The following is a 26,025-nucleotide window of genomic DNA, read 5'->3' as shown; positions in this document are numbered from 1 at the left end:
TCATTCATTTTGTTCAAAAAATCCAGGGCTAATGGCAACCAAACTAAGTTTGTAAAGATTCATGAAAGCTTTTGGGAACTAGCTAGCTGGTTTCGTATGGCGCTACCGATTCAGAAGTTCAATCATCATCCTCGCCTATGGATCGTCTGCTCGCCATTTTCCAAATAAAATTCCGCCAACCGAATATAAACACAACCCCACATGATGCTGTAAAGTATCTTCAAAGCCAATAGTGGTAAACGACTGAGGTTAGTAAACAAATAAGCAAAATCCTGTAAATGGACTAGACCACCCATAATACAGTGTTAATTAAAATTATTAATTTGATTTAACATGTGTCTTGAGTACCTATACTTAATATAATGTATGCAGTAGTAAAAATTTCCATATGCAAATATATTTTCCCATAAATAAATAAAAAAATTTAAATATAACATTTAGTAGCAGGATCATCAATTATTAAAGAGTATGGTGAACAAATCAAGGAATGTTTCATTATTTAAAACTTCCTACAATCTAAAATTTAAGGCAAAAGTTTTCAAAGTTTAGTACTTAAATGGTAAGAATCATATACATAATTATTTCTTAAGATTATATGCTTTTTAACCGTACAAAATATTTTCCTTCATGAATGTAACATTAACCTTGACATGTTGAGCTATAAAAATTTTACTATGTAATTTGTCAGAAGATTTACAATCTGTAATGGGCAAAAATCTGCATCTTAGGTTCTAAACCAAGACATAAACTTTTCTGTTAGTTATTACTTACTACATACAAAGAGCTGTATGCTAAGCCAAACAAACAGACTGTGCAGAATCAGGCCAATATACGTTCTGTGAAAAGGTTGTGCAGTGGCGAAGGATGCACACATTAGAGTTAAACATGATTCTATTGTAGTTGGAGAAGAACATTTTTTTTTCCAGCACACTGACATTATATTGTAAGGTTAGGCCTCTAATTCAAGTGGATACGGTTCCTTTTTGAGTTTACATGTCACTAATGACCTTATTGTTCATCACACAATAGCTTTATCTAAAAAAAAAAATTAATAAAATTTTGATTAGTGATGGGTTATAAGTAGAGACCCGAAAAATTCGCGGGTTCAATGACCTCCAGGATAGACTCCAATATCCTCTGCACACTCGGGCAAATGCCACCTGTTCATTGGCTGCTGACTTGTGAGTCGTCTCGACCGAGTGTCTGTGATTCGACACTTCTTTGAGTGAGGGTCTCTAATTGGCCCTCATTGCTCCAGATTAACAGTGAACCAATTGCAGAAGCAGCTCTAAGGTATAATTATTTGAACTGTAGCATATCACGAAATGAATCCGCGAATTTTGCAGGTCTCTAGTTATAAGGATAAAATAAGATATAGGCTGGAACTTAAAACTATTAAAACGGTAGGTACATGACTTAATTATGATACTGAATTATTTTTCTAGATTCAATGCCAACACGACCAGTTGTGCAGCATGAGAACAAATGCAGGCGCGGAGTCGTCGAGGAGACTCACGTCCCGACGTGGGTATGCGGGCGTGCGGGCAGACGAGGCGCGTGTCCTGGGGGGCATCGCCCGGGAACACGTGGGCGCACGTCCGCGTGAAGAAGGGCCGGTCCAAGGGCAGGCCCAGCTCCTCGTGCAGCTGCCTCCGGATGTGCACTGCAACAGTCGGTCGTGTCGCCGCAGGACTAGGTCGCTGCGCAAGATAGCCAACACTCTGGGATAATTCCTTCTTGATAGGCAGTGGCGGATCCAGGATTTTGGTTTGGGAGGGGCTTGACCCAGCTGAGGCTAGGCTTTATCAAGGCAAACACTAAAACAATAGTGGACCCAGATGCTTTTGGAGGGGGCTAGAGCCCCTTAGCCCCCCCTCTGGATCCGCTACTGTTGATAGGGATGGGCCAATCAAATACCATCAAATCCTTAGTATTCAAAGGATTCAATATTCAAGGGAAAATATTATAAGCCAAACTATTAGAGGAAATAAAGTAAATTAAAAAATTTAGCACTGACAACCTCTGAAGTTTACTAGATCAATTTTATCTTCATACCTATCATGTTGCCATTCTCCAAGATATTACATTTTTAACATGTAATTATATATAAAAAATTACGTTACGGAAACTTTAGTGCACGAATGAAACATTTAAAGGGTTAAACGTTTCACCACCATACTTAAATTTTTCGTTTCTTGTACATTATTTCAGTGTGGACCTTTGAGACCTACACTCAGATCGGAGGGGTGTATTCAAAGTACTGTCCGAGATTAGAATTCTAAAAAAAAAATTGGGGTTTGACCCGTCAACTACTTCTTGAAGAACTTAAGAACTTGAGTTTCGAAAACAAACACACCAAGACTGAAGCGGCGGGCGGGGGGGGAGACTCACGCAGCTGGTCGGCCGAGCGGCAGCGCGCGTACACGGCCGTGAGGAAGTGGCCGCACGGCCCGGGAAGGAAGTGGAAAGTCTCGGGCACGAACTCCGCTGTCAGCTCCCCGTCAGCAGGCAGCTGTTCGCGGACGCAGCGCCTCACCAGCTGCAGCTGCCGGCCGAGCGCGGCCAGGAGCGCGCCGTACAGGCGGCCCGCGCCGTGCGCGCGCGGGACCAGCGCCAGGGCGTCCACCTGCAGCGCCAGCTCCGCGTACCTCGAGAACCCTGCGGCCAACACCGTCAAACCTCTCGCGCACACCACTCCACTCACTCCGAGGCAGCGGTTCCCAAACCGTGGGTCGCGACTCGATTCCAAAACTTTCAGAAACCAATCGACTAAACCATCAGAAAAGAAGAAAAATCGAAACAAATTGAATTGTGTGCAAACACATATCTATTGTTAAACAAATAACTGTTTTGCTAAAAGTGCTCATACTTTTGTCAACCATTTTCAAATCAGAACACAAAATGTTTATCAATAATCAATCAGTATCTTACTAAAAGTGTGTGTGTGTGTGTATATATATATATATATGCAATATTTGATGGTAAATTATATATACATAAGGAAGGAATATGATTCAAATAAGGTTTTTTTTACTCCGCCATGGACCGATAAACTGTGGAGGTATTCCTAAAAGAAAAGGTGGGTCGCCAGATGAAAATGTTTGGGAACCACTGCTCTAAGGCACTGTCTCGCACGCCCACGTGGTTATTTCAATTTCTCGGTACTACTGTTATTGTAAAGCTTTTCCAGTAAATTTATCACAAAATTGCTTACAAATTCATTGATGTGTTACAATTACATCACCAGATATTTACTAAATGTTATTTTCGAGCTGTGAAATCTCGTGCATATATGAATATTTGCATGACTTTTTACCACTACAGTTAATCTTCTATACATATTTGTTGTGGTATTTTGAGATTATTGATAAGCCAAATCTCAATTTCATTGAACCCAAAATCTCGAATAAGAATAGGCACCAATGAGTACCTCCAATCCAAATATGTATGGGTCTCAAGGATCAAAAATAAAATAACGCACAAGATATTAAAATGCTAACTATGGTGTTGAAACATTAAAATCTTTAAATGTTTGTTTCACAAACTATGTTTCCAAAATCAATACATACAGTAATTTTATTTAATTACATGTTGAATTACAATATCTTAGGGAATGTTAACAGGATAGGTGTGAAGGAAAAAACTGACCTTGTAAACTTTAGAGGTTATCAGTGTTGAATTTTTAAATTTAATTTATTTCTCCCAATATTTTTTTTCACATTTTTTTACCTCAAATTATTTAATCTTTCAAATACTAAGGATTTGATTGTATCTGAGGAATTAAAGATGCAACTGGTCCATCCCTATTTGAGCTATAATATCGAAGGGATTAAATTTATAGGAAACCCGCTTATTTAATTAGTGATGACAAGAAAATGAAATAACCAACTTGTTGTGCCAAACCAAGCCTTAAGGAACAGTGATTTAGGCACTTTAATCTATGTCTGGCTAAATTCAAAAATAAAATTATTTTTCTTGCACGCAACTTTGCTTAACATATCCTTAAATGTGTAAAAATTTTACAAGCAAAAAAAAAAAAAAAGAAAGCTTGGACAGCAATATATACAAAATATTTCTTACACCATGCTGCAAGGCAACATCACAGACAGAATTCAGCCTCGCATGCCATATAATAATAATAATAATCATCTGCTAAAACATGATTGGCACATCATCATTATAACATAACAAATACGTACTAAACCCAAATACAATAGTATGCTGTCCAGCTGTCTCCTGTATCCTTGTAATGTCCATATGTATTTTATACTACATACATGGATTAGTACTTTTGGTATTGTCACCTCTTCAGTACCACCCACAGCCACTACAGCTGTATTATTGAAGACTAACTTATTACTTCCTTCCGAATTACAATATAACTCAAAACACACAAAAATTTCAGATTACTTTTTATTTTTCTGAGTAGTTTTGTTCTGGACATGCTTATAACTATGTAACAGATTTTACTGTGCAAGTGCAGTAATTGTCAATCAAAATGAGTATTTTGGTAAATTAAGCATTAAGAAAAAAATTTTAGTTTCATATTTGTTGAATAATACAAGTTTTTTAATAAATAAATACAATATATAAAAATAAAACCAATAACTAGCACCTGAAGAAGAATTCTGAACACAAGAAGGACCAAGAAGATTTTACAGCCTCCTTGGCCGCACCCCACCAAGTAGTTCCTTCCTTTACTTCCCCTTCTGCCCCGCTCACCCCTCCACTCATCAACCCTGCGCCCAGAGCTCACGACACGTTTGGCAGACCTTATATTATTCCTCCTGTTGATATTTTTCACTGTTCAAATAAAAATGAACACCCACCACAACTCCCCTTTCCCAACAGTAATACCTTTATAGTAAAAACATTTGCTATGATGTTGGGTTTTGTTACACAGTAAATGAATCTCCAAACATAAGCCACTACTTACTGTGACAAATTTCAAGCCTCAGAGGTTTTTTGGTCGAGTCATCATCACCTGCTTGCCTTGTTGCTTTCATGAACAGTTCCGAGTTTAAAATCACCTGAAGTAAAAAAAAATAATAATTTATACATAATTACAATCAGAAAAAACAAACAAATAAATATAAAATTAGTACATATTATTTTAATGTAATTAATTTATTGACCTAAAGTTTTTTTAAAACACATTCAATAAACTTTATCTTCATAGTTCACGATATATTTTTCCCCCTCAAACATTATTTCTTTGCATTAACTTCATTCAGTTCAAGATGAATGACAAACAATTTAAATTTTTCTTTTCTTTTCAAAATCCTGCTCACTTCACAGAAAACATAAAAGTGAAGTTAATTTAATGTTTGCACCATTACCATTTGATCTTTTGAGTCCTCTTGTTTTTTCGTGCCATTCTGATACTTGAGCAAATCTTCGCAAGTGTCGTCATTGAACCAACCTTCATGCGAAGACAAGAAATCAGGGTGTCCAGCAAACTTGAAGGCAACAAAACCATTAGAAACCTGTGGAACAACAACAAAAAAATATTTGTTGTCTGTAAAGTCTGTTTACGGACGATAGTTTAACGTGACAACGTCATAACAAAACATTGATGAAATGATTGATCCAGAAGAAAAGGAAATATCATATTCGGCCTGAAACTGAGCCGTAATAGGTTTTTGCAACCAACCCATTTAGGCATTAAAAATATAATATTCTTTGAGGAAGAAATTTTTTTTAAAATTTTTCTATCTTTTGTATGATAAAATCTACCTCTGCATAATTTTATGAATAAAATTGAATCACTTATATTGAATTATCACTATTTTGTATGGATACAAAGGAGTGAAATGAAATGTACAATTTAATTAATAAATTTACTTTTATTTGTATTCATTAATTCAAATATATTTATTACTTTTGAATTGTTGCATGCGCTGTATTTATTTTTACAACTACAAAAAAATTTATTGCAGCTGCCAGGATTAGACCCGACATCCTTCCAATTCATTATCCGCAATGTTAACAGCGTGGCCACAAGGCCATACTTGAAATTTTGTAGTTTCAAATATTACATATATATTTATAAAAATTTTGTTCACGGTAGGGGAATAATATTATTTCATTTTTATAAAACGATTTTATAACAAATACGCATCCCAAATACACCAAAAATATTTATTATGTGTTACAATATTTTTTAAAACATTGTGCAAAAGATCCCGGGTGTAATTTGAATTATTATGTGTAACTGTAAAACACCATTGTTGGTTCAAAACGTATTTGAATATTCAATATTACTTTTAAATAACCGTACCGATTGTGCTGAAAATCGGTGGACAATCGTTAAATTACATAATATTAATAATTCAAACGACGAAAATATGATTGAAAAGTCAAATCGATGGTTGTTCCAATCGAGTGGAAGAGAGATGCCACGCATGCGTACAATGAGAATGAAGAGAGATGTCAACGCATGCGAACAATGAGCAAACAGGACACATTAGTAGTGGGACATCCGTAGTGGGATATCCGTAGTGGGACAATTTTTTGTGCGTGCAGCCAGCGTTCATAGATTTATTAGACGTTGTCACGTCAAAAAAAATAAAAGGTACTTTGCTCGATTCCGTAGGATTGTGGTGCAGCGGATGTGGTCAAATCAGTACAGGGCCCTACCGAGTCAGGGGTGTGTGTGTTGGTGAGGTTGTATGATAAACACAACGCTTGCTGGTGCTTCTAGCTCAAGGCTGTAGACTGGCGCAAAGTCTTCTTGTCATGCTTGGGGAAACTATGCTTTTGACTGGTAACCATACCACTATATGGCGGAGAAATGAAAATTGTAAAAACATTTGAGTGCTTCTAAGAATCTGTACCAAGTATTTCATGCCTGAAAATTATCCTGAAAACCAGTGTTTTTAGCCATTTTCACACTTTTCAAAATAAAGTTTAAAAAACTTAAATACAGGAAAAAATTACTAAAGGGCCCCTAAATGTAAAAGTGCATCGAGTATCAGTCAAAATGACACTGTTTTCTAAAGTAACATTGAACAAGTAAGTGCTACCGTTATGAACAAACTAAGTTCATTAAAATAAAAAACAATTAACACCAAAATCTCTCATAATTAAAAACTAAATTGACCTAAAAGCAAAACTATAAAATCTTGTCTACCTACAAGATAAACTGAAACAAGGTATGCAATTGTTACACATTACCGTCCAGTTCTGACAAAGTTTAAGATACGTTGGTAGCCAACAGGGGCGCAACAACAGGACGGGGGGGGCAAGGGTATTTTGCCCCCTCCCCTCTGAAATCTTGAAGTGGGGGCAAACGGGAGCAAAGAAAAGTGCTGTGTAATCAATTTTTAGATAATAAAACTGCTTAAATAGCACCATTTTCCACCTTGAAATACAAATTTTCCCGGGGGAGGACCCCCGGACCATCCCGCTTCAATAGGGGGGGGGGGGGGGGGGGGGATCGATGATTCTTTATATAAAGGTATATTGCCCGCCCCACCCCCCCTCCCCCTTTGGAAATGTAGTTGTTGCGCCCCTAGTAGCCAACAAAGCCGAAATGGAAACGCCCACCTTCCTGCAGTAGTCGTCCAGCGCGTCCAGGACGGAGTCGCGGTCGACCCCGCAGGTGACCTTGACCCGGTCGCGCACGCGCACCAGCGCGAGCCTGTCGCGCACCTCAGCGGGGCCCACCGCCGCGTACGGCCGCTCAACCAGCTGCTCGCTCACCAGGCAGCGGCACGCCACGCGCGCGTCGTCCGCGGAGCGGCTCAGCAAGAGGGCGTTGTCCGTCACCTCCACGTCCTGCGACCACGCGCGCCCGTCTCACCACGCCGCGCGCCCCCGACACGTCTCGGCCGAACCCGAACACGTCTGCATCCACTCAAGCCCGCCGCGCACGGTACAATATTCCTTACAATACTGTAAGCTAGGAGTCGTACTGGCTCTACCACTAGTTTCTTCACTCAAATTCGAACTGGATACCAGTAGCTATACGAGCTTGGCTACTGGTTTTGCGTAATTGACTGCGTCCTATTTCCGTCGCTTGGCGTGTTCCAATATTTAAGGAGTGGCCAATCAAAACTCACGAAAAACTGCACGAGGGGTTGTTTACACTTTTAAGCGCGCATGTCGTGATAAACACGGACGGAAAGGAAGTGGAATAGTGACCAACTCCTCGTTTTAATAAATGCATACGAAGAAGAGCCTTGTTTGTATGAGTTAAAAAATGTGAATTATCATAATAAAAATTTGTCGTGGAAAATTTTCTCTTAACAAAACTAGTAAGGCAGGCTAGAATCGTGTGCAGCAGAAACTTGTAGCGCACCTAGTGTTTCAGCTTGTAGCCTACACAGTACAGAAACCAGTAAGCATTCTAGTAAGCAAACTAGTAGAAAATATTGTACCGTGTGCGGTGGGCTTTACAACATTCACTCATGTAACGACAGCTAAAAAAAATTGGTGTATAGCACACAGCACGTCATTATTCAATATTAATGTAAAACATAAATGTACTTTCTTTGAATGATTCTTGCGATGGCCAAGTTTCTTTCAAACCAAATTTTTATGGACATACTCCATTGCTTGTTTCGTAATCTTGGTAGATTGCCGGGAATACACCCGCTTGCGCTAGCCGCTCAGATGGAGAGTTACCGTCGCGCCCGCTGGATGTTTGAACGTAAACAAAGGAGTTCTCTGTGCCGAGACACAGATCTTTCTTTCTCCCTCCTTTCATTACGAAGCATGGCTGATCATTTCAACTAAAAGTAGACCTATGAAAAAATAAATTATCTCACAAAATCTTAAAAACAATCATGATTTACAAGTTGTCTACTACTCATGAACTGTACGTGATTGCTACCACTTTTTTTTTTTTTTTTATAGATTCCGTGTGTTAATAAATTCTTTTAACAGACCTTTGTTAACTCGAGGGTTACATCCTTTATCCAATACAATACGCAACTTGCGATTGATTTGGTGTGCTGCTACTGTTATAATCTTAATCTCTTGTAAACAGCGTTAAATCCACTTGGAATGCCAGTACCTACGTACTGTATTTCACTCATAAATCACATTGGTTATGAACACAGGATTTATTACACATTAAACACTTCGAATACACATAATCAGTATAAAAAATATATACCATACATTATGTAACAGGTAATCATTTTATTTCTATGAAAATACTAAATTCAAAATGTTTATTTACACATTAATTAATAAACGAAATGGGTTAGTCAATGCTCCGGCTCTAGTAGAATCCGAGTGATCGGTACCTTTAAGTCTGCGAACAGGCCTGTCCTGTAGCAAGAATGCGAGTGACCGGTACCTTGAAGTCTGCGAACAGGCCTGTCCTGTAGTAAGAATGCGAGCGACCGGTACCTTGAAGTCAGCGAACAGGCCTGTCCTGTAGTAAGAATGCGAGTGACGGGTACCTTGAAGTCTGCGAACAGGCCTGTCCTGTAGTAAGAATGCGAGTGACGGGTACCTTGAAGTCTGCGAACAGGCCTGTCCTGTAGCAAGAATGCGAGCGACGGGTACCTTGAAGTCTGCGAACAGGCCTGTCCTGTAGTAAGAAAGCGAGTGACGGGTACCTTGAAGTCTGCGAACAGGCCTGTCCTGTAGTAAGAAAGCGAGCGACGGGTACCTTGAAGTCTGCGAAGAGGGCGGCCATGCCGCGCTCGTCCAGGGCCTCGTCGAAGGCGAAGAAGCCGCACAGGTCGACCTCCGCCGGGAGCGACAGGCGCAGGCTGCCGCCGCAGCGGCCGTCGTCCAGCTCCTCCCCGCCGGCCTCGTCGCTGTCCGTGTCGTCGCTCGCTTCGTCGGCGACGCTGCTCATCCCGTCGGCGGCGCTGCCGGCCTTGCCCTCGGGGCCCGTCGACAGCTGCCTGTCGTCCACGTGGAGGGCCAGGACCAGCAGGCTGTCGTCGCACACCGTCCCGAACAGGCAGCCGCGGCACTTCCTCTCCATGCCGGCCAACCTCTGCCGACAACACATCATCAGCGTGGGAGTTATTTATCATGTTATTCTCAGTATAAAGTTAAATATATTAATTAATTTTTTTCACAGAGATTAGTCTTCGTTATTGATACTTGGAACTCGGTCATTGTTACAGTTACAATGTTGAAAACAAGAAGCAAATATATAGTTGAAAGGGGCAAGAGATTCAGGAGGTAAGGGAATACAAGTACCTGGCAGCAACCCTAGTGACCTAGGTTGGAGAAAGCAGGTGCAGGAGGTGGTAGAGAAGGGGAGAGGGCTGGGGCTGATTGCTAGGACACTGAAGGGGACAGGACGGAGAATAAAGGAGAAGGCGTATTCAATGTTGTTGAAGCCAATGCTTGAATGTGCCGTGGCCATTTGGGACCCATACCTAGGGAAAATTAAGGAACTGGAAAGGGTGCAACATAAGAGTGGCCAGATGGGTGATGGGTACATGGAGGGAAGAGGCAAAGAAAGAGATGCATAGGCCATCTGTGATGATGGAGCTGGGGTGGGACACACTACACAGGAGGAAAGTAGAGATATTGGTGAAGTTGTTTAGAGTGAAAAGTTGTGAGGGGGGATGAGGGGGCTGGGGATTTTTGGGAGATAGGTTGAACAAAAGTGTGTATAGAGGGAGGAGGGATCATGGGTGGAAGATTCAGAGAGAGTGGAGGACTGAAAGTTGAAGGCAAGTATTCCTGGTGAGAATGGAATGGGAGTGGAATGGGATTGAGGGAAAGATACTGGATGTGAGAAGAGGAAAGGACATGAGGAAAAGGCTTCAGAAATTGGGGGTGTATGGGGGAGGACTTCTTGTCACCGGGCAGAAGACCAATCGTAAGTGTATCAATTATTAATGAGGTTGTTAAAATATTTTATTTGATGAGAAAAAGTAAACTCGCCCAATTGCAGGTGTAAAGCTGGAATTACATTAGCTCGTCATGTGCATTCATCATCCGTATCAGTCGCCAAGCAATTTACAACATTTCATTCGTCAGTCATAATATTTTTCCATGTATATGCTGCCAACTTTGGAGAAAACTTAAAATTTAGAGAAAATTTGTAAAACGATAATGTAAGCTATGCACTTAACTCATTAAACTCAACTTTTTTGCTGACCTCCGTAGCGTACTAGGATGCACACCAGCTTTCTGGTTTTGAGTCCCGGGTAAGGCATGGGTGTAACATACTTGCTGACATTTGATTAAGATGTTTGAACGAGGAAAAATGGACCTTTTGGTTGTTGGCGACAAGCCATAGGACACTTAGCAAAATAAAAATAAAAAAATTCTTATTTTTACACAGTTATAGTGCTTAATTAATTACACTTATGTGAATCGGACAACCTTAAATTGCATTCAAAGATAATTTGAAGTAATAATTAAACCAAACTTAAAAATGAACTCTCTTCAAAAACTTCTAAAAAATTAAATTTAACACGCAAACCCTTGCATAGTTTTGGAGGTCATAATTTAATCTATCAATCTGTCAAACGTATTACTAAGCTTTTAACGGGACAGGCAGATGGAATGTATCGTTTCATACGATTGTCTGCTAATTAGGTGACTGACGGACTATTGTAATTCCGGCTTAGAGCGCAACAAAATCCTCGTCAACCTGGGCAAATACGACAATCGGTGAACCTAGCCTACGCCCTAAATATTAATTCATCAACGTAAAACAAACAAAGTTTCACACAAAATAAAAACAATAGGATAATACTTATGACTTACATCGATCACATTCTGAAGTATTTTAATTTTTAGACCCATTGTGTGCGATAAAAAGTATTTACATCTGACAGCCCACGTGAGTACAAATATATTGCGTGAACGCAGAATACACAGATAAAAACACCAACATTCAGAAAATAAATTTTATTTATTCAGCCATAGACTAGTAATAATATATACTTGGTTTGATCTTAAGTAAATGAGGCCATAGCAAACATAGAGTGAAAGTTAAAAAGAATCACTCAATAGCAGTAAAATGTTACGCAAGTATTCATAGTTATAATCAAATGTGTTACCTATTACAGCTTAATAATAACATTTAGTGTGAGGGCTGATCGCGCATTGCCGGTGATTTCGAGATGTTAACTACGGGCGCCACCACGTGGAAGGGCACGTGGACCCGGCGGAGTCTCTCACTCAGGGCGTGACGTAGCCCAAGTGGGGACGAGTTACCAGCCCTTTCTATCCTAGCTACCCAGACCTGGCCCGCTCTAGGCGTCGGGCACGCCACACTCCTAGACTCACTCACCACGTGATTAAATAAGTACTCACTTTATATTTATTCTCCAGATTTAATTTCACTAACACGTCTCTCTACACGCCCGTTACACGTTACACATTACACGGTTAAAAAAGCCTGAGGCACGAATCGGTTTAGGTGAAGGCATGGTCCACACACGTGGCCATGCTGCAAAGTTTACTTATTACACGGTGATGAAAGAAACTCGACTGAGACAATTAATTAATTAAACAGTCCGCTGACCGAGAGCTGCCCCGAGGATGACGAGCGAAAGAGATTCAGAAATACTTAACGAGACAGAATTACTTGGTCAGTGCAGAACAAAGGTTGAAGTCCCCGGGGTGCTGGCGCGTCTGCTCTCGGTCAGTGATGAAGATGGACTGGGCTGAGCTCATCGCTCGCAGGTGGCAACATGGCGCCCTTCGCTCCAACACAATTACCGTTACTATATCCTACGATTCCGTGCCCCGGCGAAAGTTAAGCAAATTACAGATCAACATTAAAAAATATATAAAAATTACTGACAGTTTAAAGTTTGTTAATATCTACTTAATTAATGATAATTTATATAAAAACATTCCTACCCTCGTCCAAGTCCGTGCCTGTTCGGGTCCGCCCGGGCAACGTCTGTGGTTATTTCAAGTAACATATTTAAATTAAAGAAAACACAAGTAAATTGCACAACACTGGGGAAAAGATGAATAAAAACAAAAAAGGGTTTACAAATAATATTAAAACGTAGCAAATTAGGGGTGCGGCGCACTGCAGCTAGGCGCCCTCTTGCCGGGCTGGAAACACACACACGCACGCACGAGCGGGAGGTTTGAACTGAAACGGTGGTTGGGCGGTGTCATATCGGGCTCAAAGGGGCCGCAGGCCCGGACGACGTCAATTGCCCCCTCCGAAAGTAGGCCGATATGACAGCGCCGTTTGACAGATGGATGGGGGGCGTTGCCTGTACTGTTTACGTCGCGCACTCCCACGTGGCAATGTTGATGTTTACGTTTTTGCGGGCAGGTGGCAATGTTGACATGACGGACGGACGAGCAATGTTTTCAAAATGACAGTTGAACAATATTTACACTATGGGGGACGATACACACGGACAGAATGGGCGCTGGCTGACTAACCTTGTGGGTGGAGACCCACCAGTTGTCCCGAGCCCCAAATCTGCGTCAGCTGTGGCTGCGGCGGCTGCTGCGGCTGCTGCGGCTGCTGCGTGCGACAGCGCGGTGGTGGCCAGGGCGCCGGCCGGCAGGGGCGGCGGCGACCAAGGTCAGGCGGCTCGTGGCAGGCGGGCAGCAAGCGCGGGCGGCGCTCGGCACGGCCCGGCTCAGCCTTGCTGACAGGCGGGCGCTTCGCTGCCCGTCGTGACAGACGGGTGACAGGTGTCGAAGTCCGGGTGATGGTCACGTTCGGTGGTGGGACGGTCGGGCGTCCAGGCGTCGTGGCGTCGACCTGCATCGCGACAGGCGGACGCAGGGAGCTCAGGCGACTCTTCACGGTGCGGCGTCCCAATGTTGCCAACTTGCGACATTTTGGTGGCGTCTCGGGCGGCAGGGCACTTGACCGGTGTTCCGGTACTGCGGCGATCGGCGTCGGAATCGGGCGTCGTGGCGTCTCGGTCGTTCCTGGCGTCGCGTCAGGTGGGCATGTAGGCGGCGTCAGCGTCGGCGTCGCGCGCGTCTGTCTCACTCGGGCAGGTACAACCGGCTGTGCTTCGAAGCCAGGCGGGCACAGCGGGGCAAATCCGGGTGGGCACAGAGGAGCGAACCCAGGCGGCGGGGCGGCGCTCAGGCGTCTCGGCGTCAGGGCCCTGGACATCGTGTCGCAAAGCGTCCTGTTTGCGACTGCGCACTCTGGTGGCGGTGACGACGGCATGATGACGTCGAAGCCAGGTGGTGGCGACATGGTGACACGAAGCGTCGGCGTCGAGTCTGGTGGCGTCCGTGGCGAGTCGTGTGGCGGAGACGAGGCGGGTTTCGCCGGAAATGACCTTGGTGGCGTCGGGACGGCGGTTCGGTGCGGTGGCGAGGTCATTCCGGCGTCGGGAGGTGTCTCCGACACGAGGCGGGTGCTGGACGGCGTCGCAGACTGCGGCGGGACGGTCGTCGTCGTGCGTCGCTCGGTTGGCTTCGGCGAGTCAAGCGTCATCATAGTCGGGATGAGTGGCGTCAGGTCGGCGAAACGAGGTCTTGCTGGCGAGGATGCGCTAGGACCAGCGTCGGGAGACGTCAGGTCGACGAGAGGTGCCGGGGTTGGCGGCTCCAGGACAGGAGGTGGCGGTAGCGGAATTGTCGGAGTCGGGATAAGTGGCGTCGGGTCGACCAAACGCAGTGTGGCAGACGGCGGCGGAATCGGACTTGTGTCGGGAGCCGTCAAGTCGATGAGCGTCGGCACGGCGGGCGTCGGCGTCGTGACGACGGGCGTCGGCGTCGGGACGACGGGCGTCAGGACGACGGGCGTCTTTGTCAGAGCGGTAGGCGTCGGTAACGTAACACGTGGCGGTGCGGGTGACGTCAGGACGTACCTTCGTGGTGCTGGTGTCGGCGTCGTGCGTGAGGAGTCGGCTTGGTGCTGCGGTGACGTTCCGGCAACGGGCGGCGTCCTTGGCACGGGCGGCGTCGGCGAGTCGAGCAGAATCTTTTTCGGCGTGGTTGGCTTCGGCGTGAGCGGCGTCTTTTCCGGCGTGAGTGGTGTCGGCGTGAGCGGCGTCGGCGTTTCGGGAAGCGTCGAGGCGTGTCGTGGAGAATCTTCCGGCGTCTCTGCCTCGTACTGCGCCTGGGTGACTGGGCAGGCGGTACATCGTGTGCACGTAAAGGCAAAAAACTTGCGCAGCATGGTCCATTCACGTTCGCCGATACAGCCACGATGCCACAGGCCGGTACATTCCTGGCAGCGGAATCCCTCGCTACTATCTCCAGGACACGACCTAGCTCCACACTTCGTCACGCCGTGTACGCGGTACTCCGTGCAGTAGCCACACTCATATCCGGCGGCGGTCCTGCCATATAAGTCCCAACTCGGGCAGGGGAAATAACACCCGATACACTCGTCCGGATACGGATGCATGTCTACGCACGTGGTACTCTACACGCGAACCGTCCTCACGAACACATCAGCACTGTGTTACTTACTGCGCTCGGAGTCCGTTGTTTGTGTGCGGATTCCTGGAAGCGTGCGCTCGGCTGATCACGTGGCCGGCGCGCCAGAGTCCCGCTATGCGCTCCGCGCGAACAATAGTTCTGGCGCGAACTTTAGTTCCGCGCGCTCCGCGTAACAACCGCCTATCTCACACGCTCGTACAGGTCTGGTTTTCGCGGAAGATATAACTCGCCCCACGCTCTTGGGCGCCAATTGAGGGCTGATCGCGCATTGCCGGTGATTTCGAGATGTTAACTACGGGCGCCACCACGTGGAAGGGCACGTGGACCCGGCGGAGTCTCTCACTCAGGGCGTGACGTAGCCCAAGTGGGGACGAGTTACCAGCCCTTTCTATCCTAGCTACCCAGACCTGGCCCGCTCTAGGCGTCGGGCACGCCACACTCCTAGACTCACTCACCACGTGATTAAATAAGTACTCACTTTATATTTATTCTCCAGATTTAATTTCACTAACACGTCTCTCTACACGCCCGTTACACGTTACACATTACACGGTTAAAAAAGCCTGAGGCACGAATCGGTTTAGGTGAAGGCATGGTCCACACACGTGGCCATGCTGCAAAGTTTACTTATTACACGGTGATGAAAGAAACTCGACTGAGACAATTAATTAATTAAACAGTCCGCTGACCGAGAGCTGCCCCGAGGATGACGAGCGAAAGAGATTCAGAAATACTTAACGAGACAGAATTACTTGGTCAGTGCAGAACAAAGGTTGAAGTCCCCGGGGTGCTGGCGCGTCTGCTCTCGGTCAGTGATGAAGATGGACTGGGCTGAGCTCATCGCTCGCAGGTGGCAACATGGCGCCCTTCGCTCCAACACAATTACCGTTACTATATCCTACGATTCCGTGCCCCAGCGAAAGTTAAGCAAATTACAGATCAACATTAAAAAATATATAAAAATTACTGACAGTTTAAAGTTTGTTAATATCTACTTAATTAATGATAATTTATATAAAAACATTCCTACCCTCGTCCAAGTCCGTGCCTGTTCGGGTCCGCCCGGGCAACGTCTGTGGTTATTTCAAGTAACATATTTAAATTAAAGAAAACACAAGTAAATTGCACAACACTGGGGAAAAGATGAATAAAAACAAAAAAGGGTTTACAAATAATATTAAAACGTAGCAAATTAGGGGTGCGGCGCACTGCAGCTAGGCGCCCTCTTGCCGGGCTGGAAACACACACACGCACGCACGAGCGGGAGGTTTGAACTGAAACGGTGGTTGGGCGGTGTCATATCGGGCTCAAAGGGGCCGCAGGCCCGGACGACGTCAAGTGAATATCAGGTGACAGTATTTGTGACTCAACTTAAAATGCAAATTTCATTGGTCAAAGAAAAATTAAGTCCAACCACAGTTCCGAACTCCCACCAATAATTCCATTATAATAAAAACATTTTTGGTTTTGTTTGGGTAAAACGATAGCTGAGGGGAATATTAAGTTACAATACATTAATTGAAACAAATTTTTTAGTTTTAAGTAATTTTAATACTTGGCAATAGTATGTATGTCAAAGAATTAAGTTAGGGAATTTTTAACTAAATAGGTAAATATATTTTTATGTTGATCATGTTAGTCAACATGGCATAAATGTTTGAAGCGAGAAGCGAGCTCAATTTAAAATTATTGTATCCTTGTGACAGCTGCTACTTTGACGTAATTTTCCGTTTATGCACATTTTACGACATTAATTTTGGGATAGTTATTATATACAGCATTTCAGACTATAAAAAAAATATTTTGTTTCTCATAACATTGTAGTTTAATGGTAATTCTGGAGGAGAGTTACTATTTTTGTAAAAATGATTCCTCTTACTTCCTGTCATGTTTTCCAATCAGAGAGTACGTTGTGATACTTTCAAATAGTTTACTAGTAATGCTGATCATTTTGTGAAGTTAGGTTAGGTACATAAAAAAAGATAGTGTAAAATCGTGAGAATGGTTGTTTAGGTTAGGTTAGCTACATTTGAAATACTTTATAATAGTGTGGGCGCTTTTGATAAGTGTATTTAAGCCTAAAAATAAAAATTAATTATAGGTCGGGGTATTTGTCAAAAAATTACATGAGAGCAAAAGGGGTGAAGAGAATTATAGTGGAATTCAGACCACGTATACTGCTTGGTACTCATGGTGAACTGGAATATAAACCCATTTAATGCATGTTAACTCTCATGTGAACACATGTAAACACTTCTGAACACAATTGTAAACACAAATGAGTACTACCTAGCTGGAATTGAACAACAACTCTTGCCAAATGAGCCAACTACTTAAGTGATAATTTCATGCAAGAACCCTTTTATTAAAGATGGTAATTAAAGTGTTTTCTCTAGTGGTTTTGTTCCAAGCAGTTCCTCCAAATAACTTTCACCCAAAAGGTTTTACAGTCTGCACTAAATTTGTCACTTGTTTACATTTGATTTGTAATGAATGTTAGCTGCCATTATAGGTGCTGTACATGTGCTGACATGTGCTAACCACCAAGACTACGGCTCATCCAGTTCATACCCATTCTAGATAAATGTCAGTTTAGGCAGGGTTGCTACAATCAGGAAAACCTGGAAAAGTTAGGGAAATCAAAAAGATTTCTGAAATTTACTATACATATTATGAACCAACACACTTTCCCCCACACTGTTAACATATTATTTTTTTAAATTGTTTTAGAAAATATGTTTTTCCCTTGTGAATAATTTTAATTCTGTCATGTCGCAAATACGACAGACAAGATGGCATGTAACAAACAACAGACCTTATCAGACACATTTACAATCCAAAAAAATTCCCTTTCGGCACAGCCTACAGGCATAGGTAGATTTCGAAGTACCTATTTTTCTTCTGGAAATGTTTTGGAAACTTCTATAAACTCCTGGAACATTTTAAGATCCTAATGTATACAACAACCTATATGTTTGCCAATATTCAAAAAAAGATTGATTTAACATTTTCTCATACCAACTGTTTACACCAATTTACATTATTTTTTATGTACCCAACCTAGCCTAACCGATTGTTCAAATTATTTAAAAACATTTCAGTGTATTTGACACAACCTAACCAACTTTTGAAAACAGTAAATTACCAGTTAAGTAACTATTTGAAATATCACAATGCCATTTTATTGAACTATCAAATATAGTTGCGAGGAACTTAAAAATAACATCAAAATTTTCTGTTTTCTTTTTTCTTTTTTTTTTTCAGATGAGCATTTACTCTTGAAAATTATCTTTAAAAGAAAAAAAAATCAATACCAACATGAGAACACAAATGTGTACCTCATCTTGTGTTTCTTCCTCTCGTTTTGTGGACAGTTGATGAATGCAGAAGCTTAGCTAGTTTAATTTTATTAATCATCATAATCTAACTGAAGTACCTCGCATTGCTTGAGCTTTATACAGCATGAAGAAACTTGATTAAAAAAGAAATTAGGTTTTTTTCCCCCCTGCAAAATCTTAGGTAAACAGTGACTTTTTTCTGATTTTGGTCCGGGATCAAATGACCAAAATTTTGTCAAGCTAAAATAAAACTGTAGATATTATGTACATAGAAATAAAACAATCAATAAAACTTCCCCCCCCCCCCCCCCCCCCCCACAATTTATAATTTATGTAGATAGCAATGCATGTGCTTATATTTTAAATTGTATAACTTGACATGTTCTATAACCCGGTGTCTTGACTTCATGTGGTATTCACGGAACAAACATAAATAAATAAAAATTATTTAAAAAAAAAAAAAAAAAAAAAAAACATTATTTTTGATATAGTAGGAACTTTTCATTGCAAAGCTTGATGTTGCACAATGTTTTTTTTTTTTAATTTCAAAATGTACAAAATTTAGCTCTTAGCAAAACTATATAGGTTTGTATAGAAAAAAACCAACCCACACTCTTCTTCATGTGTTTAGACTATCCTGTGATGTGAAAATGTTGCAGGAGAGTGTTGTGAAAGGCGGAGAGAAGCACTGACCTTGTCTCGCCCCCGGGGGCCGTGCGGCAGGCGGGATGTCGTCGTCCAACCCCATGCGGCAGCTGGAGGAGCGCCACGTGGCGATCAAGGTCGAGCAGATGGCGTGGTCGGACAAGATGGACCTCCTGGCGCTCGCCAACGTCAGAGGTGCGACGGTCGACTCTCTCGTCGCCAGGGACCGTTTGGTTCCACTTCGCAATAGGTTCGGAAACTAAGCAATTTCAAATCGGGCCAACTTCCGTGATCGGAACGCTCGCCTCTCCGACAGAAGCGACCTGGGTCTGATTTCCTGACAGGGTGAAACCCAGATTTTTTTTTTATCGCTAGTGCGAATTGTAGGCGTCGTCGTGGTAAGTCAGTTTTTCTCCGCGTCCGCCCGCTCACCTCACATGCACATTCCGTCGCTGCTCCATTCTCATCTCGTTCGCTCCTTAATATGTATTTTGACCCCAAAGTCGACGAGGAACTAAAAGGCCCGCCTAGTAAGGGTTGTATTTGTGTTAGTGAGGCTGTGGACTGGTGCTCAGTCTTCTTGTCGTGCGCAGGGCAACTCGTGAGATTTCATTGGTAACGATATCATTACATGGCAGATAAAGGCGTAATGCAATAATTCCCTTGAGCGCTTTCAAGAAACTTCTACCAGGTGTTCTGACAACATGTGCTTCAGCAGTTTTCAACTCTTCGAAAAATACAGATTAGAAGGGAATGACGGGAAATAAAACTACTCGTCTGCCCTTGGTGTATTCTTGAGTGCTTTTTCTAAACAGACCCCCACTCATGACTTGAGCAGTTTTTTGAACTGCATGATTTTTCTGAACCTCTTGACACCGTATGTGTGTGCCGACCGTAACGCCGACTGGCTGGTGTTTCAGGGGAAGTGGCGCTGCACCGCCTCACGTGGCAGAAGGTGTGGATGCTGCCGCCGCCACAGGACGGGGTGAGAGTGGCGGCCCTCGCCTGGAGGCCCGACGGCAAGATCATAGCCATCGCCTACAGCAGCAGTGAGTACCCCGCGCCCGCCCCCGTCGCGCGGTGAGGCTTCCGCGACAAGAGCACTTGCCTGTCTGTGCGTGTTTGCACGTCACTTTGTCCGGCAGTAATTTTGAAAAACCATTGATTGGATTTTTTATAAAATTTAGTAGGTGGGCAGATATGGCCAATGAAATTTTCATGTTCACATATAATCATAATAGTCCATGGGGTTTTCGATACATTTAATAAATACACACGCAGCTTTCAAAACCACGTACATTACTTTCATTTCTAGTTTTGAATCGAAAGAGGATAGTGTCCATAGTGAACTAAAGAAAAATAAGCAATTAAAGTAACTGAATTATATCTACTACTTCGTACCTATACACATATGTAATTATGTTAACTTTTTAAAAAAAAAATGTGAACAATAATCTACAATTTGTTTTGTCGTTAGGGTGTCAATTACATCGCACATATTAGTTATGGGGTTCAAATTTACAGTCACTAAAAGCTGAACATTGCAAGGTCTTATTTTGGGACGGGCCACTAGTGTGCGTAGTCGTGAGTTAGCAGGCTAAGAATAATTATTGATGCATCAATAGATTAGATATATTATGCAGGGCTTGCCATGTGGTCAAGGCATCAGACAGTGCACATGTCAAGACACTTGCTCGATATTTCCCACAGTCAGTGTTCTGCCCAGTTGGCTGACATTTCATCGCAAGCTAAGCTGTAGCCAATCATTTGCTTCTCTGCCATCCACTGCGCCTGAGCATATATGTAATTAAGGAGCATAGAGGCAAGATTTTATGGTTAATACTAATAATGATAAAACTGTTGGCTTAAGAATCAGTGGATTAAAACAGGGAGTAAGCAACAAGCCAGCAAAATGACCTAGTTATACATTTATTTACCATTTTAAATCACAAATAAACACTACTACACATGACTAACACCACAACTGATCCGCAGTCATCACATTAGCTGACTAATAACTATACATAACACAGGGCCTGTTAGCAAACATTCCCCACACTTACATAATTTGTGTAAAGACTAAGAAAATAAGTTATTGCAGTATTTGAATAAAATATGTTTATACATCAGTCTTAGTAATTAATTTGAATAATTAACTGTGTATTATATTATTATAATTATCAGAGAATAAAAATTTTGATAATCTTATTTCATCAACAATAATAACCAAACAAATCAACATCAACCATAATAATAATAATTATTATAATTATTTGTCACCCATTTCAATTTACAGAAAAGTGTTCATATGTTTTTTATATGGTTCATTCAGTGTGTACAAACTTTTGGTTAAATATTTGAGTTTTAAAGATCACTGCATTTTTTCTATGATTGCAGACGATGTTTTGCTGATTGATGTAGAAGACAAGAGAACTGTATACAAGAACCACATAGATGGAGACATCACTTACATGTCGTGGAAGCACGAAGGTTCTACACCCGATGCTGCAGCATCGTCCAGCGCCGGTTCCACGGAGCCGTTCGAGAAGTACGAAGAGTTCGACAACAGCAAGGACTTCCTGCCGAAACTCCCGCCGCTGGTGCGCAGCTTCGAGCAGGAGGAGCTCCAGAACGACGTGAAGAAGATGAAGGCCCCGGCGAGCCTCAACATCCTGGTGGTCGGGACGAGCAACGGGAAGCTGTCCCTGAGCATCTTCGGGATGTTCCCGTGCGGGCTCATGGACATGGCGGGCTGCCTCCCGGGCCAGCAGGCGTCCGTGGTCGGCGCGGAGTTCACCCGGAGGCTGGACGGCCTGTTCGTGGTGCTGGCCCTGGGGCGGGGCGAGCGGAGGGACCTGGCGGTGGTGCGCTTGCAGACACGCGTGTTCCTGGAGCGCTCGGCAGAGCTGCAGGCCCTCGCGCTCAAGCACGGCCACATCGTCGACCTGCTCGGCTACGCGTCGCAGACCATGCATGCCATCACCGAAGCCTGGGAAAACATCCTGCTGGAGATGGACTCCAAGCTGGCGTCCTACGCCTCCAAGGTGCCCGGCGGCTTCGTCTCTGCCGACTTCCTGGAGCTGCTGATGTTCGGCAGCGCGTCGTCCGAGCTGGAGCACTTCCTGCTGCAGGAGCTCACGGAGAAGGGGCTAAAGAAGCTGGGGCACTCAATCGAGCTGAGCTACTCCAACATACAGAAGATGGTGCTGAAGCACCTGCATGCCGTGGGCCAGGATCTCTCCTACCACCTGGCCGAGATGAAGGGCATGGCGGGGTACCTGGACCGCTACGAGCCCCTCGGCCTGCAGGAGGAGATGGTAACCGCGGCGCTCTCCGCGGCCGGCTCCTTCCTCGTCAAGGCGACCGAGGTGCAGCAGGTGATAGACAGCTCGATGAAGAACTACAAGGCCTTCTTCCGCTGGCTCTACGTGGCCATCCTGCGCCTCACCGACGACCGGGTCCTCTCCGACATCACCAAGGTCAACCAGACGGAAATAGCCTACATCGCAGAGTTCCTGTACGGCTTCGACGGCGAGGGTGCGAGGCAGAGGGGCGTCTTTGCCCCGCAGCACCCGAGCAGACCCCACTTCAACCTGGAGCGCCTGGGCCAGTACCTGGCGGACCGGGAGCTGGTCACGCCGCCCGCCACCGACGACAACCCGTGGACCAAGCTGCTGAGGGACAACCCGAGCCTGAGCGGCTATCCTGCCATCATCCCCCACCACAGGGAGAAGTCCCTGGTGCAACAGCACGCCCACCTCAGGGAGGCCATCGCTCTGGTGTTCAGCCAGCCGGAGCACTGCATCGGCAGCCTGCTGGAGGTCTCGCACGTGCTTGTGTGCGCCAGCGTGTTCGAGTGCCGGGACGAGCGCATCCAGCCGGCCCACGTGACCACGGGCAAGGACGACAGGCTGGTGCTGGCGTTCCCGGACTCCCTCCCGCCGGCGCCCGGGATGTACTTGCTGGAGCTGCCGGCGGAGAGCTCCGAGCCGGAGCAGCCCAAGTGCGTGCACGTCAACTTCACGTCCTCCCCGGACAGAGAGGCCTCTCTGAAGATCCTCGACCTGCAGTTCTACCTGCCCGACGTGCTGTCGATCCTCCTGGAGCGGGTCGCCGAGAGCCGGGGCTCGGTGTTCGTGCAGTTCCCGACGGCGGTGGCCGCGAGCCAGGGGACGGCCGTGTCCGCGTGCCCCGCCAGGTCGGCGCGGCCGAGCCCCGGCGCGGCGCTCGTGTCGCTGGCGGAGGTGCCTCACGTGGACGGAGGGGCGCTGCTGGAGCCGGGCGCCATGCGGGTCGTCGAGAACATGGTGTCGTCGCGCCTGGCCGTCAGCGGCAGCCGCAAGCTGGCCGTCGTGCTGTCGGAGAGCCGGCGCAAGGTGCGCTTGTTCGAGATGGAGGCGGAGGACGAGGAGGAGGACGAGGAGGGCATGGACACGACCGTGAGCAGCACGGACGGCCCCCGGAGCTCTGCCCTGGAGGAGGACTGAGCGCACGGGACCGCTCTACGACCGTCGACCATGCCTCTTGCGTTTGTGGGTTTGCTAATTGTTAGTGATCTGTCACAGTACATGACAGCAACCAGGGGCGTAGAGCCAGGGGGGGGGGGGGTTTAGGGGTTCAAACCCCCCCTCCCTTAGCACCAAATCTTTAATTAATTTCTTATTCATCACTCAAACAAATTTCGTATTAAAATTAATAAAAATTTTTACCATTACAATATTTAAATTTAAGAAACGAAAACTGCTAAAATAGCACTATTACACATCTTAAAATCCAAATTTTCCCGGGGGAGGACCCCCCCCCCCCACCCCCCGCTTTAATTTGGGGGTAGGCGGAGGCCCATGCTTCTTAACACCCCACCATACACAAATCCTGGCTACGCCACTGACAGCAACATGCAGTATGCGTTTATTATAATCTGTTTAATTTGTGAACCGCAATATGAATCAATGGCTTCCAAAGAGTGAGCAATTACTTAACAGTTAATAAGTTTATCGGATAGTTTTTTTTTTGTTGTAAATGTTATTGATGAGTTACCCTAACAACTAAATTAATACCGTCAGTATTGTCTTATGTTATCTCAAGAACCTGAAGTTTGAGATGATTTTTTGGTGATTATTTAGATTATAGATTTCTTAAAAAGTTTTATTGCACTAAAAATTAAATACCAATCACTTAATGAATTGAAACTCGAACTTACACAGTGTTATGCTATTTTATATTCTCAAAAACTATGCACCAGCTGCATCCGCCATAAAATATGATTTTAAAAAATGTATTGGCAAACAAGTGTTGTGCCCAAAAGTTTGCGCTTGAGGTCTAATTAAATACTTGGTATGTTTCTTTCCAGGTAACACATTTCTCAGGGAGGAATTATAAGTTCTGCTGTGATAAATAGCTCTTGGGAATAGGTAACTTATGTTTTCTTTAAATAATTGTGTCTTCTAGAAGCGTAATTGAATGACAAAGCAGTAGAGTGTCAACTTGACAGTAGTTCCTTGCGGATATTCTGTAAAGAAACCTAACCAGGATATAGAAAATGTTAACTTTTGCCATTGCACCATCAATAAGTGTAGAGCCAAATAAAAATCATCTTGGATTTTGAAGTGCGGGTTTATTAAGAACACGTGCGGAGATGTACAGTGTTCTTCAAGCTCTACTGAAACAAATACTGAATTCCACGAGTAAGAACCAGCATGCAGTATGTGTTTTACTATATAGCAATTAGGTACTCAACAGTCAATATGTTCATTTTATAGTTCATTTTGTCGGATAAATGTTATTTATCAGTTACCTTAAAAACTGAATTAATAATTAAGTATTTTATTCTGTTACCTTGATGACTTGTTTTATAATTGTTTGGATTAAAGATTTAATACAAAATTTTGTGTCATTGTTACTAGTTTTGCACTGTCGTAGAAAATATTGAACCATATAGGTATTTACAAAATAAACTACTGCTGTGGCAGAATATAACATTAATATATTGAGTTAATTTGGCCTTCTAATACACACATCTGCGTTAAAAAAATGTGTGCCATAAGTATTTCAGACTATTTCGTTCTTATTATAGTTAAATTACATCGCTTTCCTTATATTTGCATCACACCAACCGTATGATATATTCTTAGAGTGTAATGTAGCTCCAGTGCATTTAATACCAACCAAAATGCATGCTACAGTATTAGCCATGACAGTATCATTAATATTCGGAGTTTAACAAAACATGTGTTCATAATCACATAACTTATTTCTGCGGTAATCTCCGTGGTCTTTGTCGTTTACCTTGTGTGTCGCAGAGAGCGTACGCTGGTTTGATTTAGCTTGTCTGCGTGTTGTAAGTGCAAGAAAAGAAGTGTGAGAGTTTTCATGTGTTATAATTAATACCTTTTATTTTTGTAGCAACCTTAATTTATACGTTTATTAAATAACAGTTTTTTTATGAACCAAGAGGTGTTTGTACGTATGAACGCACAGTAGAAGTTGTACTACTTCTTTGGCATGAAATTTTTGAAATTAAAAATTACAAACAAATTACTTTAATTATTTTAAAACACTTACCTGCTGTGAAAATGGGAATGTATATGTATGTATTTGTTTTTACTAAAATTATTTAAATCACTCTGTTAATACCCTCCTATAAACTTAACCTAATGAGATGGTTCAACATATAAGTTTCATTAGTAAAACTTTTATGATGAAATACTTTTATTTAACA

At 43.7% G+C, this 26,025-nt stretch overlaps 2 protein-coding genes across 6 annotated transcripts in view; one reads left to right on the top strand and one right to left on the bottom strand.

Moving 5' to 3' along the window:
• LOC134536999 (ufm1-specific protease 2) overlaps positions 1-11,835 on the bottom strand; it is a 38,528-nt gene extending 26,693 nt beyond the window's left edge. For all 4 annotated transcript variants that reach the window (XM_063377142.1, XM_063377140.1, XM_063377139.1 and 1 more), the window contains exons 1-7: positions 11,698-11,835; positions 9,626-9,961; positions 7,549-7,779; positions 5,340-5,486; positions 4,937-5,030; positions 2,392-2,658; positions 1,517-1,663 (exon numbers count right to left, since the gene is read on the bottom strand). In XM_063377142.1, the coding sequence (XP_063233212.1) occupies positions 1,517-1,663; positions 2,392-2,658; positions 4,937-5,030; positions 5,340-5,486; positions 7,549-7,779; positions 9,626-9,961; positions 11,698-11,736 (1,261 nt within the window). In that variant the 5' untranslated portion in view covers positions 11,737-11,835. The remainder of the gene's footprint in view (positions 1-1,516; positions 1,664-2,391; positions 2,659-4,936; positions 5,031-5,339; positions 5,487-7,548; positions 7,780-9,625; positions 9,962-11,697) is intronic.
• Positions 11,836-16,972: 5,137 nt separating this feature from the next.
• On the top strand, positions 16,973-25,841 carry LOC134536996 (anaphase-promoting complex subunit 4). 2 transcript variants are annotated; one of them, XM_063377134.1, is made up of 4 exons: positions 16,973-17,043; positions 19,322-19,502; positions 20,228-20,356; positions 21,705-25,841. In XM_063377134.1, exons 2-4 carry the CDS (start codon positions 19,391-19,393, stop codon positions 23,792-23,794), a joined length of 2,331 nt encoding a protein of 776 aa, XP_063233204.1. In that variant the 5' UTR covers positions 16,973-17,043; positions 19,322-19,390; the 3' UTR covers positions 23,795-25,841. The 2 variants fall into 2 exon arrangements, with proteins under 2 accessions (XP_063233204.1, XP_063233205.1); XM_063377135.1 differs by lacking the exon at positions 16,973-17,043 and adding an exon at positions 17,050-17,155.
• The last annotated feature ends 184 nt before the right edge of the window (positions 25,842-26,025 follow it).

The sequence above is a fragment of the Bacillus rossius genome, chromosome 11, assembly GCF_032445375.1.
Source record: "Bacillus rossius redtenbacheri isolate Brsri chromosome 11, Brsri_v3, whole genome shotgun sequence".
NCBI lineage: Eukaryota > Metazoa > Arthropoda > Insecta > Phasmatodea > Bacillidae > Bacillus > Bacillus rossius.
The sequence above is the reverse complement of the archived record's forward strand: the minus strand, read 5'-3'. Positions and strand labels throughout refer to the sequence as shown.

Excerpts from the sequence above, each read along its gene's own strand:
- LOC134536996 (XM_063377134.1), top strand. The coding sequence starts at position 19,391 with ATGTCGTCGTCCAACCCCATGCGGCAGCTGGAGGAGCGCCACGTGGCG. Across the intron at positions 19,503-20,227 it reads GGCGCTCGCCAACGTCAGAG|GGGAAGTGGCGCTGCACCGC; the intron begins GTGCGACGGTCG and ends CTGGTGTTTCAG. Across the intron at positions 20,357-21,704 it reads AGCCATCGCCTACAGCAGCA|ACGATGTTTTGCTGATTGAT; the intron begins GTGAGTACCCCG and ends CTATGATTGCAG.